General features: G+C 41.9%; 2 protein-coding genes across 4 annotated transcripts in view; both read right to left on the bottom strand.

Annotated features, from left to right (window-relative positions):
• Positions 1–130: 130 nt before the first annotated feature.
• Positions 131–2,559, bottom strand: LOC132958127 (protein SPO16 homolog). Of its 2 annotated transcripts, none has more exons than XM_061030752.1 (5): positions 1,578–2,559; positions 1,282–1,375; positions 842–1,013; positions 601–679; positions 131–489 (listed from the first exon to the last, which is right to left on the bottom strand). In XM_061030752.1, the coding sequence occupies exons 1-5, from the start codon at positions 1,641–1,643 to the stop codon at positions 382–384; spliced, it is 519 nt and encodes a 172-aa protein (XP_060886735.1). In that variant the 5' UTR covers positions 1,644–2,559; the 3' UTR covers positions 131–381. The 2 variants fall into 2 exon arrangements, with proteins under 2 accessions (XP_060886735.1, XP_060886742.1); XM_061030759.1 differs by having other exon boundaries at positions 1,699–2,559.
• A 147-nt stretch (positions 2,560–2,706) lies between these two features.
• Positions 2,707–14,129, bottom strand: part of btbd8 (BTB domain containing 8) — a 32,943-nt gene continuing 21,520 nt past the window's right edge. For both annotated transcript variants that reach the window (XM_061030725.1, XM_061030733.1), the window contains exons 15-19: positions 12,990–13,533; positions 12,241–12,328; positions 8,117–8,244; positions 6,134–8,026; positions 2,707–3,591 (exon numbers count right to left, since the gene is read on the bottom strand). In XM_061030725.1, the coding sequence (XP_060886708.1) occupies positions 3,092–3,591; positions 6,134–8,026; positions 8,117–8,244; positions 12,241–12,328; positions 12,990–13,533 (3,153 nt within the window). In that variant the 3' untranslated portion in view covers positions 2,707–3,091. The remainder of the gene's footprint in view (positions 3,592–6,133; positions 8,027–8,116; positions 8,245–12,240; positions 12,329–12,989; positions 13,534–14,129) is intronic.

Genomic DNA, 14,129 nt, shown 5'->3' with positions numbered 1-14,129 from the left:
TAGTTTATGTTTCAAATATTTCACTATTTTTAAATGTTGTATTTTCATAGGTTAGGTTAACTTATATGTTTCATTAATAACTGGATTTTATGCAGTTTTGATTAAAAATAAATTAAAAAACAAACAAAGGCTCCCTGGGCTCTTGTGTCATTTCAGAAAACTGGGTTAAATAACACTAATACACTGTTTTATTTCAAGTGATCTGTTAACCAGTAGAAATACATGTATTATGTTTAGTGTGATTTTTTTCTTACGGCATATAGTTATCTAGAAAACAGAACAAACTGTACTACTATATTGTAACACATGTTTTACCTTCTCCTTTGTATCATCAGATAACATGACTGAGGTGTGAAAATATGCTGCATCACCTGTTGAGCTCTACAGCATATCTCTTAACATCTCCCACACAGGACTGCTTTCAATGATGTGAGCCCGAGCCAGAGACATCCTATTGCGGATACTGTCAACATGAGGCTTACTGGTGGCCTGTAGATAACAAAAAAACAGAAGCCTGGGCTTACTTCAAAAAATCAGGACAGACAACATAATGGCTTTTTATTACACCAAATAACTTTATTGCACTGCCTCTGTCCTTACCTTGGCAATAGTCAACATTCCTTTGACGATCTCAACGTTGTTTCGCACAGGCAGGATCCTCAGGTTGCTACCAAAGAATCTGAAGGAGAAATAAAACCCTCAGTTTTAAGAAGGGTGACAGAGATAACAAAAATCCTGTTTATATTAGTTTTATTAAAGGAAAAGAAGCTTGCAAGCTAACATGGTTATGATATCAACTTTGGGATTCATTGATGAAGACGTAATGCAGCCACTCATATACCTGTGCTGAATCACTGTAAATATTTCCATCTCCCTTGTCCCATTAAAGGGGGCGAACAGAAGCAGGAAGCTATTCCGATGAACTTGCACAAATGTATTTATCCTCTCAATGAGTCCAGATTCCTCAAAACGCTCAGGGAGATCTTGAGGGTCGACCAACAGAAATGCAGTGCCTGCAGTACACAAGTTATTAAAGTCAACTATTTATTTAAGTAAACACAACATGGCATTATTTGTGTAGTGTAGGCTAACACTGACAAGACATTGTGGACTGTTTCAAGACTCCAATAGCTATAACTATGTCTTAATTGATGATATTATAAAACATATCTACAGGACCTTTCGTTCTGGTTAATATGTATATTTGTATACAGTGCACGCATATATCAAACAGTAGACAATACAGCAGGTTTACCTGAGAGCAGAGACTGTAAATATTACCTGAGAGAGGAAAAATAAAGGCTCCGGACTCCACACTGTCTGAAAATCTGATTCTGTGCTGCTGCGCACTTAGCATCCTGTTAGTATCGTGATTCTGGAAGAAAACAAAAGATAAATTAAATAATATAACTTCTTACTTTCGGTTAAAGCCCAACTTCAACGAGGTAAAACTTAAAACAACTATTATCATTAGCGCATAACTGCGTTCTTTGTTCGCAGTGTTAGTGCTAGAAAGCTAGAAAACACTTAAATTATGTAAAATCAAACTCAAAATGTTAAACATTTCAAACACCTACCCGGAGTGAAGTGCTGGCTATAATGGTCGTTTTCCACTGAGGAGCTGTTTCTCCGTTTGCTGCCATGGTTGCTAAAAGGCAGCAGAATAATTCACCTTTGAAGATACAACTTAAAACCTACTATTTATTTAGTTTGTTCGATATTTATCCTGCATGTGCTGCTGTGCTTGAACGCAGCATGAGCGCTAATGTCGTCATGACAACAAGAAACCACGAGAGGCCGCTGTGGTATCAACGTATGACATTTTCTGTTGTTCAGGTGTTTTTGTTGGTATATAAACAACTTTTGCACTGACAACAGCATCAAATAAGCTGCGTTATTGTTTCAGTGACGCAGGTGTGTATTCACTTGTTAGGCCAGATTACAACATACGGCGGTGCGATCGTTTGATTAAATATTAGTTTATTTACCTTTGTGTGGTAGCGATGTCGTTATTGCAGGTTAAACACAGACAGGTGTAAGTGATTACACTAATCAGGAAAACATATTATCAAATGCAAAGATTTCATTTCGGGGCGCATGTCACAATAATAGCCAAGCTCTCTTACAGCAATACATTTTTTTAAAAGCAAGTCTTAAGTTAGGAATAGTTATTAAATAATTATAATAGCCTAGTTATTAATAGATATTAATACTAACCCCAACCCCACTGTCAGATACCACTGACTCAGGGCTTATAAATTGAACCAAAGCTATAGGCCTACGGGACACACTTTTTAAAAGAGTCTAGTTTTTTTTGTTTGATTGTTTGAATTGAGATGTTTTCTGCTGTCCTGTGAGGTATATTTTCTGTCGTTGAAACAAATAAAACAATACACTGTTAGCAAAGCTATGCAGTTTTTTTAAATAAAGAACATTTTATAGTTGTGCATGTTATTTCACTAAATGGCTTAGTTTTTAGTTACAAACTGTGCTACATAGGTTTCTAACGAAAGTGAGCAGCTATAGAAGCAGGTAAGTGGAAAAGTTGTGTGCCTCCTTCAAACACATTAACTGATATAATGACTCATAAAACGTCTACTGAAGTATAGACAAAGGCAGAATAGGTAGAATTGACGAAACTATCAAAAATAAAATGCACAAAACCTGGACCTAGATCAGTGTGCCATATAACAACATGGAACGATCTTAATTTTTCCCAGAAACACATATCTTTATTTTCAATAAGACATTAAATGCAAGCCAGTAGGCTGATATTTTTCTTTAAGAAACTTCAGTCAACCAAAAACACTGCCATGTTTTTTCCTCACTCTATTCTTTTCTAGAGATTTGAAGCAACATCAATTCAACAGTCAAACATACAAAAATATCAGCATGCAGAACAGCCCGTTAGTGTTAAGAAACGGTTCAAAGGGCGTGATGAGAATGCAACATAGGTTGTTGAAAAGCTCAGAGTTTTACAGTGTGCAAATAAAGAGAGATCAATTATAATAAATTAAGACAAACTTGATGTATAGACTTTCAGTGCTCATTGAGAAGGCTTTAACTGACCAGCAGGTTCTCCTCTTTGCAGTCAGTGATGTGTTTCCAGTTCCACGATGGTCCACTCCCCCTGTGGAGATGCAGCGTCTTCTGGGGAGAAGCTTGTCACTGTGATGCTGGTGGAGGAGTCATCCATGGGCGAGATGAGCTCCGCCCAGCGTTTGAAGGTCTCCTTCTCTGGGGACAGGAAGGCCTGCGAGTCCAGGCAGTCACGTGAGAGGGACAGTGTCTGTTTGATAAGGTACTGGGCCAGGTTGAGCTCCTCGGGCACAGGGTTTATGACACCCAGATTGGACTCGTGATCTGAAAGGAGTTGCCTGAGCAGGCTCCAGTCCCCCTCTGCAAACTCGCTGCTTTTGTCAAGGTCCCCTCTCAGCTTTTCTTCCTCTGCCTTCAGTTTAACATTCCTGTCCTTGTCCGAGCAGTGCTCAAAGGCTTCTCCCACATCCATCTCGTAAATGGGAGAGAGGGCTTTGGACGGTCGACGGTCATGTTTGCAGCTTTGATCCAATCTGTCACAACCATTGTCCCCTAAAAGCAATTGACAATACTACAAAATGACAAACTGAAACACTCCTTCAAATATCTTTTTTTTTTCATTCAAAGACTAGACTGGCCTACTACAATAAAACACTGATAACTGAAGTGTACCCTTAATGCAACTGTGTCCCGAAAGATATTCCATAGTAAAGATACCTAGGTGAGGACAGCCAATGGGGTGGGCAGAAATGTTATTGGTCACATGGTAATTGGTTAAAACTCACCAGTTACTTAAAATATGGATATCAAGGTTACACAGTTGCCTCAAAGGTAGTGAACAGAGGATTGATTTTCTGAGTGCATCTCTTTATCCACCTCTTTGAACAAAGTAAGCCATGCATTGCCAGCACCAGTGCGTTTTGCATTCGTCAGTAAGTAACAGTGATATGTTTTGAGATTTGCGTGCAGGCCTTTGGACGGCCAGACCTTTCTTACAGACTTTAATACCGTCACCAAGAAATGAAACTAAAAATGCAAGCAACAGTGCTTCGCTTGGTAGCACAAAAAAATATGGCACACCACTGAGTTTTCTTTTGACATTCTTTGTGTTTTCTATCTTTGACAATTCCCAAAAAAAGCAAAAGATGAAGGAAAAGATCACCGTTTGATGTTGAGAACAAAATGTTTTACATGTTTGCATGGGGTAAGACCCTCACTACTGGTGCAGCAAAGATTTCCTTTCCTGAATGTGATGAGTGAAAAAAGAGAGACATGGCAGAAACCCTGACGGCTGCTCTAGAGACACATCACATACTTTACAGAGGAGGCTACTGACACTACATAAACCTACTGAACAAAAGCTTATACACAACAAAACGGTTGTCTTAAAAACTGGACAGCTTCCGTCTAGACACAAGTCTACTGGGTATGACAAACGGAGATGGATTCCAAAAAAATAAAAACATACATAAACAAGGATGAATGCTATGAGGGAATGACAAATTCAGAAAGTAGCATGCATGTGTGCAGTGCAAAAATAAAATAAGAAAACAAAAAGGAACAAATACATTCTCAAATTCAAAGAAAGAAAAACAGCAAGGAGATGCAAGGGAAAAGTTCCCAAGTATAACACACCTTTGTGAGTTAGCAGTGGCAGTTTAATGTCTTAGATTTTATACATTTTTATTTGACTGTAAAGTCAGCCAATTACTCTATAGAAATAAAATGAATCATTAATTGCTTGTTATTTACCTGAACATACATTTTAAAGGTGCTACATATAATGTTTCAGCATCAAGAAACCTTTTCATATTCATTTTGAGATGTTAGTAAAAGAACTATATGAACAGGAAGACCATCACTGAGAAGCTGAGACTGATCTTTAGAAGCTAAGCTACAATTGTTTCGGGCTTCATGGCACACAGAACTGATTAGTATGTGTTAATTAAATTAAAATATTTCTCCTGTGCAATTAAAAACATTTACAGGAGCAACACAGATTTGCATAACAAACAGTGGACTCCTTCTCTGAGACAGGATCCAAAGAAAGTACTGGAGCACACCAAATGCTTTGCACCAATTTAAATTGGCTTTAAGTGATTCATGTGCTCCAGTACTTTCTTTAGATCCTGTCTGAGAAGGAGTCCACTGAATTATTTTGAACATCTTAAGTCCTTCAAATCGACCTCCATTTGTGGAGCGGCTGAAGAGCGAGACTTTCCTTCTACCTCGACAGATTTGCATAATTTGCTGACTGCATGGAAAAATAAAAAAGATAATGCTTAGATTGACAATGTCTAACGTTTCCTATTGGGGTTGAAATGTTCTTAATAACCTGAGAGTGCATCAGAACTGTCTTTCCAAAGCTGTCAGCTTTATTTGATACACATATCCCATTGGTAATTATAAAAAATAAAGATATAAAGATATAGTGATGTTAAAATGTATACATAGCACCTTTAACTATGTCAAATTATTTATGGCTTAGAAAGGCCAACAACTGATCCACTGCATAAAAGAAATGACAAAAATAATCCAAAAAATCTTCTTTTTTTTATGTACATAAAAGTGCATTGGTATAACTATGTCACAAGCCTTTTGCAAGGCAGATATTTTTTGGACAAGTACAATTTTATGATCAGTCTTAGTAAAGAATACACTGCTTTCCCTTTCTCGTGAGAACTGAGACACCGAGGCCTAAACGCCTGCGACTACAGGTAGTTCAGTTGTTTAAAACGTACAGTTTGGTTCTGATGAGACCGATCTCCATCTTTAAAAGGATATTAATGTTGCAAATTCAAATCTACAACAGCTACACAATCGATGGGTTGTCATGAGAGAAAGCTTTGAGCTATGGAAGTAGGATGATTCCATTTGAATTTGAACTTGTACTTAAAACTAGTTGCTTAACTAGTTTGCTCAATGATATCCTTTTTCTGAAAGAGGGATAGGTATACTTAGGTGTTGGCTTTAAGAATTCGAGCAGAGGAAAATGGATCTTGCAGGGATACACTACACCTACACTTATGGAGTTTAAGGATAAGAGATGGGTTTGGATTTGGGGTCTAAGAAGGGTCCTTAGATCATACTTTACCTGCTGGAGATTGTGCAGCATGTACAGGAGAGTCCCCTGTCAGCTGCGGCTCACTTAAGTCTAGATGTAAATCAGCCTTCTTGCTCTCTGAGGTGTGATTTTTGCGCGGCCCTCCATTGTATTGTTCAGTGTGCCGCAGATCCAGGTGGCATGGGCGCTCCTGAGGAGGGAGGTCTCTGGTGTCAGAGTCCAGGACAGGAGCACTTGACTTCACTGCATCCACCTGGATGTGTTTAACCTGGTCTTCTTTTACTGGCTCCTGGATCTCTGTGAGGAATATGGAGGACTTTTCGTCCTGTTCCTCGTTGTGTAGATTGTGCTTCATACCGTCATTCTCAAGGTGGTTCTGTTGATCACTTGTGGGGGCGCAAGTGGACTGAGGAGTTATGGAGTCTGACTCGAAAACATCACAAGGAGTCAGAGCGTCATCAGGCTGTTGAGGTGGGGTTTGGACGCCGCCCTCTTCTGAGCCCAGCTCTTCACACTCGTCGACCGACAGCAGCACTGACCGCCGGAAGTTAGAGGTGGACTGATAATCGGGTTGATCGTTATCCTGCTCCGCACCCTCGTCATCGAAAGCGAGGTTGATGATCCCCTGAAAGTGTGGTGAGGGTTCAGTTGGCGGCAGAGGGGCCTGACCTTGAATCACCTCAACTTCAGACCTTTCATCTTCTGTCGCTTCCTCATCGTCATCTTCCTCTTCCTCCTCTGAGGAGAAGAGCTGGGGGTCGGGGACGCTCTTGACAGTCGTAGTGGTTTCGACCTCCGAGTGCTCCTCCTCTACATGAACCTCCTCCCTGTGCAACCAGGACCGAGGACGCTGTCTCACCCCCTCCTCCTCGCTGGTGGTCTCTGCTTCCCGCCCACGCAGCCGCACCTCCACCCTCAGCCCTGCACCGCCTTCGTACATCTTTAACTCCTCTGGGGTGCTCGTGTCGCTACTGCTGCGGCCCAGGAAGTCATGGCAGCGCATTGTACCGCACTTTGAAACTCCCCTGTCGTTGGAGCAGTCGTCGTCCTGCGAGCCTCCTGCGTCGTAGTCCTCTGAGCGGGGCTTGATGTCGTCAGAGGAGGTGGTGTGGGTGCTGCCCGTCTCAGACTCCGGGGTGACCTGGTGGTGGGTTGCGCTCCAAGAGTCCTCTAATTGGGTGTCAGTGCTTCCTATGCTGCAGGGGGTGTCTACGGGGCGATCAATGTCTCTAGGGGAATTTGGAGAGCTGACCTCATGAACTTGCCCTCCACTGATGTGAGCTTTGTTGACCTTACTTTTCGACTGTTTGACGGCGCTTGCTTTAGCAGATTGGAAATTGAGGGTGTTGCTAGCTGCTGTAGCACCCAATTTAAGATCTGCACAACTACTAGTGTTATCTTCCTGTCTGTCAGTCTCCTGTGGATTCTGCTCAGAGCTGAGTGAATCCCCTCCGGTCTGGCTTGTTGGCTGCTCAGAGGGCCTTACCTCTTTACTATCTTTATGCACTGTAGCATCGTCAGTGTTTTCAGCTGGAGCCAGCTCAGCTTTACACTCTAAACCTTTGCCACTCACCGACTCTTTTCCTTTAGTTCCTGTTTTCTTGGAGGCGGCAGCAGTAGCAGCTGAGGTTTTGGCAGTTGCTCCAGATTTGGGAGCTTTCTCCGCAGATAATTCTGTACTACTTTTTGGCTTTGGTCCAGACTTTGTGGCTACAACAGACGATTGCTTGGAGGGGGCCGGAGAGAGTTTTGTTGGCTTAGCGCTGGATTTAGCTGAGGCTCCAGTCGCTGAAGTGGGCTTTGTGATCTTCTTTTTGGGAGCTTCACTGGCTGCTTTGTCTGGTGCTGAGGATTTCAACCCGTCCTTGCTGTCCTCTTTTCTGGGGGAAGCTGGCTTTTTCAGGGAGGACCCATGCTTGTGGACTTAACAGAAGACAGAACACAACAGAACCTTAACACATGGCAACAGTATAATCAGAGATATTTGAATCCATTAAACGTTGCATGTCTCACGTTGGTGGTCTGGCGTGCCTCTTCCCTTGGTGTCTGTTCTTGCTGATCCTGTCACTACAGATGACGTTTTATCACTTGCACCAGTCTTCACTTTGCCACCTTCTCTCACACTCGCCTTATTGGTAGGACTGCGGACAGACAAAGAACCATAAAACAACTACCAGTAAGTCACCACAAAAGCTTTTACAACAGCATCTCAATTAATAAATAATTGTGGCTCACATCATCAATAAAAACATTAGTGAGAGGAGCAGCAGGAAAAAGCAATCCTGCATTAATATTTAACACCAGCAGGGGGCAGGTGGTTTCTTTTCCCATTCAGTCAAGGTCAAGCCTCTGAGACGTGAGGTGATTATCAATGTGAAGAGTTTCAAGTTGTTTCTTGTGTCCTTGGGAAGGATGTTCTTCCCTAGTTTCAGAGAGAAACATTGTTCAAGATTGAGATTGTGTTTGTGGCCAAGGTCGGTTGGTTTTTAATAATGTGACATTTTACAGCGTTAACTCGTAACAGTTTCGTGAAATCTTTCATGAATTGCCATATTTGATTATGTTTCACATCTGGTTATAAAAGATACCATGTACAGTAGTTTAGGTCAATTCAGTTTAAAGGGTGGTTCAGTGTAACTGGCCTTCAAAAAGCACAATCTTTCTGTTAACTTTATTAACTGGAATTTAGTAAATCAGGATAAAACCCTTGAGGTGTATCACCTCGAACAAACATTTTTTAAATAATGATGACAAAGGATGGATATTTAAAGGCAACGTATTCCAGTCAGAAGGAGCATGCTTAAGATCAGCAGGCTCGAGCACACATATCCAGAAAACCCCAAAATGATATTGCTTCTTTAAAAAGGGGGAAAACTAAAGATGCACACAACATGCTTCAGTACTGGGCATGCTATCATCTATTTATTGGCTACACGTACAAGGTTGCTATCCATCGAGATTAAATATTAACGTGCTTCCAGGACAGATGGAGCTCGGATGATGCTGATGTAAAAACAGGTATTTTTAACATCTTAGAAGGATGGATAAGACACTTGTCGGTGAACACTACACAGCTGCTTTCATCCTGCCACATGAGGTGTCAAAAGAAAGCTTGGTGACACTGTGCTGCAACACCCATTAGATTTGCACTGTGTGATTGAATGTGCTGCATAAGGTGTGTTTGTTTCTGTCCTGCAGACTTTCAGCTAATGGAGTTGGAAGTATAGGTGTTAGGCTCATACAATAACAATACAGTTATGTTGAAATGCTGTGAGGAGGCAGAGGGCTGATGTATAATATACATATCCATAGATGTGGAAAGCTCTGCTGAGCCATGGTGGTAAAAAACACATTTCATATGTCTCAGATGTAGAGGGTGGTGGGTTATCCAGTTAAAATCTTAACTGAGTCAATTCTTCTTTATTTGTTAACTGATGAACTGGCACTGATTGAAAACCTGCATTTTTTAATTTGCTTTGAAAGAGAAACTCCCCTAAACTTATTTCAGTTAGATTTATTTTACATACTTTATTAACCTGAGGGAAATTCTGGTTCACACTATTATTGAGAGACATGCTTCTCACACACATAGGCCAGAAATACATGCACCAACAGGACCTGTGGACATGCATTAGTGGAGAGCTGTCAGAGTGGGGCTGCCACACACTGCTAAGCAAACCAGAGCTGTTGGTGGTTCAGTGCCTTGCTCAAGGGCATCTCAGAGTCTGCGGTACTCAGGATGTAATCAGGCACCTCTCCAGCTACCAGACCAACTTCCATAATATGGTCCGCACCAGGACCTGAACCGGAACCCTCTGGTCCCAAACTCAAGTCCCTACAGACGGAGCTACAGCCACCTCTTTCAAGGTCTTTCTTGGATCATGTTGTTTAGAATCTGTGCTCTCCAGAGAGTTGACTGATTCTTTTGGCATGGTGGTATTAAAAAACACTTTCTCTTGTCAAATAACCACTTGTATGCAAATCAGGACCATGGGCAGGACTAACGCGTTACCAAACTATCTGCTGATACCAAGGAGGAGTACTAACAAGAATAACGTTAATGCACAGCACATCCTCTCAATCTTAGACACATTGGCCCTCACTTATCAAACGTACGTACGGCAGAAAAATGGGTGTACGGTCATTTCCACGCAAAGTTCGGCACCTATCAATTTGGACGTGAGCAGAGGGTACGCTCAAATCCCACGCCAGGTCTCAGTTCGTGTACGCACGTTTTCAACTCAGTGTGGACTTGCGCTGCAGCGAATCTGTCTGTGTCGGAGAATCATTAGATCATACTATAACAGTGCTTGTTAAGACGGATAGATAGAGGTTCACAGATTTACTGTTAGATCAGATATCTAAAATGTATTTTATATTACGCTTCACCTCAAACTATCTCTGTAAGCTACATTGCTTTTTAAATAATGTTGAGCATCGCGAGCTGTCAGGTGATTTCTTTAATTGTGTGTTATATTTGATGAATTTATGTTTGTTTAATCGATTTACTTTAAAGATTAGAGAGGCTGCTTTCAGTAAATACATGTTAAACGTTCAGCGCACAGGAATATCACTGCAGAAAATACTGAGACAAATTAAAACAGAAAAACTACAAACAGTTACTTCAAAAGGACATAAAAATTTCCAGAGATACTAAATACAACTTTTAGCCTCTGAAAATTTAATATTTAAGAATTCAGAACATTAACATTAGATCATAACTAATCGGTATGTCTGGAGATTTAAATCATCAATAATACGCTGGTGTGCCTCATGCGTAATTGCGCACAGCAGACGCACATAAACCAGAGACTACATGTGACATAATAACGGATAAAGAAATCCGGGGGGCTCTAAGACGGAGTCAGGACCTTCTTTTCTGTAAGTGTTAAATTTTTATGTTTGGAAAGTAGGCTAATCGGATGAGAAGTGCACATTGCACAGAGTTTGATCAAACACTTCATTCATGTGATGCAGGACGTTTCAGGTTTTCATTCATCTCTTTTAAAGTCTCATTAATGGCGAGCACGGAGCTCGTTAGTGCAGCCGACGTTATCCGACACAGATGCAAGTTCGCCTGTACCACTTGTGCCTGATATTGAGGCTGACTGATGAAAGAAGCCACTCGCTCCTCGATCTGGGATAATTTCAGGTGGGGTCCGGCTGGCGTCCTCCGGTCCGGGAGCTGCTTCTTTTCAGACCCGCTAGAAACACTTTCAGAAACACTAGCCTATATTGTAGCGATCGTATGGTCTGACCAGGTTTTTTAAAACTAATAGTAAAAAATTTTGATTATATTATAGCCTAGATTATGTACGTTACACGGATGTTAAATTAATTATTAAAAACTCTGCTGGAGTTCGGTTATCCACACCAACGCTGATGAGATTTCCGTGCAGGCGTATTTCTTCTGAAGCTCTTTAATCCTACATTTTAGGCTGCCAAACAACACAATGTTATTCCTCTTTACTTCTCTCTGTTATGGTGTCACTCAGGTCATATCTCATTTCTCTTCTTTGGCTTATTAAGTATCTCCATGCCGTAAACTCTGGGGGCGAGGACAGCTGAGCCGTGAATAAATAGGGGCGTGGTATTTAAAGGCTTTATATGCGATTTTTCACACTTAAATGTAATAGAAATCAAGAACATCCTCTGAAGATAACTGAGTGAGTCATGACTGTCTACAATGGGTGTAACACCCGAGTCCCACTGTCTGTGATGTTTTCAGAGTTTTTTTTCTGTATGTTGACATAGCCGGCCCAACGGCTGACTCTTCCCCTCGCGAATAAAAGTTGTTTAATTGAGGGACTAGAGAAAAGAAGAATAACATACTGTACTCACTGCTTAACTGTGTTTCTAGATTACGCTTATTTCGGGTAAATTTACATGCAGTGTGAAGATATGAGCATAATAAAGATCGCTAGCATTAGCATGCACCACAAGTTGTTTTGGTTTCATGCTGGTGCTCAAGGGCGACATCTGCTGGATCAAAAAATCGCATATAAAGCCTTTAAATGACGATCGTTTCAATTGCGGCCACACTTATCAACACCCGGTCTTGCGTACGCTGTGATCAGCCAGATACGCACGTTTCATAGCACACAGATATACGGTATAATGCTTGTAGTAAAGCTTACCTGCTGGTCTTTGATGTATCTGTTTTCTGAGAAGGTTTTGTCAGAGGAGATTTGTTCACGGCCTTGGCCTGCAGTTTGGGCTTCGCACCTAAAACACAGACAATAAACCATATATGCACAAGTTTTAACCATAGGTTTGTCATGGCAGACAGTTTTGAGAACATCAACCAAAACCACACTTATTCCTATAAACTAGACCCTTCAATTAGCAAATAACAAAACAATCTTCAGGGTATTGCTGGGATACAAAACAGTAAGTCAGTAAGTCTCTTTCAGGGTGGGGTACAAAGACTCATGTTGCGCTTGAACCAGCAGGACAGACAGCTGAGGCACACATTAGCCATGGAGTGTAACATCAGTGGGGATTACGCCTCCTCCCTAAAACCATCCTCACTGCAAAAGCTCAAAGTGATCAGTCACACCCCCCCTATGTGACAGCTGTATGGGGCTTTGACCTCCGCTGTGAGTTTGTACACTGACACCAGCAGTCTGCCAAGGACGGCCCTCATGTGCTCTGTATCCTGATAAATCAACATTCATACATGACACTGCCCTTGTCTTCTAAAAATCCCTCCTGGTCACAGCACAACATTCATCATACTAATTAGCCGGGCAGATCTTTTCTTATTCCAGCTACAGTATTACGTCTGAACTTGCAGACACTTCAGCTGGGCAACGGTGATGTCCTATACTGTAAGTGGTGTCAGTTACCATGATTAAATGAAGAGAAGTCAATAAAGAGGGAAAACCTGGAATGGAGTGGGTATCATTGCGAGGGCTGCTGGCACCGTTTTCTGGCGAGGCGCTGCCTGATGAGGGTGAAGCGCTGGGCTGAGCTTGGGTGGAGCCAGCAGTGCTGTCAGACTTTCCTGCTGAGCTCCTCTGTGCCTTCGTTGTTGCATTAAGGCTCGTAGATGTGCAGCTCGGGGGAGATGTTTTAGGCCGTGCACCTGGGTTTGGCTTCTTTTCCTGCTCCTTAGCCCCATGCGAGCTTCTGAGGCCATTGGCACTTGCTACATCCCGCCTGGCCCCCGCAGCTCCTGTGCCATTGACAACAGGCGTTCCGGCTGACGCTGTCTTTGCTTTTGCTGCTACACTCCGGTCTCCTGGTTTCTTTACATTTTTTGCTTTGGATGTGTGACCCTCAGCTGATTTGTTTGCTGTCCCAAGTCCATCAGACTTCATGGCTGATGCAGCTCCGCGAGAGGAAAAAGTTGTGTTGTCAGACACCCTCGGGGTCCTGTGCACCGGAGGGCTCTCAGGTGCAGATAAAGGGCATTTTACAGCCCTTGACTGCAGGAGAAAAAAATAAAGAAAACACATCAATCATGTACCCATGAGACTGGATTAATCAGAAAATAGCCTGAGTCCAGTCATATGTAACTGAAAGCTTTTATTGCAGATTAACTCAAGCCACTGGGACACACCACTAGAAAAGATGCTGTCTTACATCACCTGCACGTCTACATAGTCTATTGAGAACTGTTTTCAAAGCCCTAATACAGCATATCTTGTCTTATATATTTAGTTATCTGAAGTTTGCTTTCACTCTTCATGAATTAAGTAGATGGCACTTTAAGATTCATCTTCTACATTCATTTCACAGAATCTGCACAAACAGCCTAAAGACAGAAGTTTAGTTTAACTGCATCAGACCACTTGCTGTGAGATCTGTGAAGAGGGAGCTCCACTGCTCTAAACCACTCATTCCTACCATCCCAGTAATCCCTCTCTGGATCACCTGAGCCTGGCTTATCTTTGCTTTACATCTGTTTAAAGAGGTCCTGCTGCTCATTTCATACTGTATCTTTTCACTGTGCGTGTGGGGTGTGTTTATGCCACATGACATCTGACGGGCAAAACACTCTAATCACTGTCAGGGATTAAAG

This window comes from Labrus mixtus, chromosome 3, assembly GCF_963584025.1.
Source record: "Labrus mixtus chromosome 3, fLabMix1.1, whole genome shotgun sequence".
Lineage (NCBI taxonomy): Eukaryota > Metazoa > Chordata > Actinopteri > Labriformes > Labridae > Labrus > Labrus mixtus.
This window is presented reverse-complemented; position numbering and strand designations above follow the sequence as displayed.

Bases quoted from the DNA above. Each gene is read 5' to 3' on its own strand.
- LOC132958127 (XM_061030752.1), bottom strand. From the start codon at position 1,643: ATGGCAGCAAACGGAGAAACAGCTCCTCAGTGGAAAACGACCATTATA. The intron at 1,376-1,577 runs GTAGGTGTTTGA...GTTTTCTTCCAG, and splicing joins TAGCCAGCACTTCACTCCGG to AATCACGATACTAACAGGAT. The intron at 680-841 runs GTATATGAGTGG...TTTCTCCTTCAG, and splicing joins TTTACAGTGATTCAGCACAG to ATTCTTTGGTAGCAACCTGA.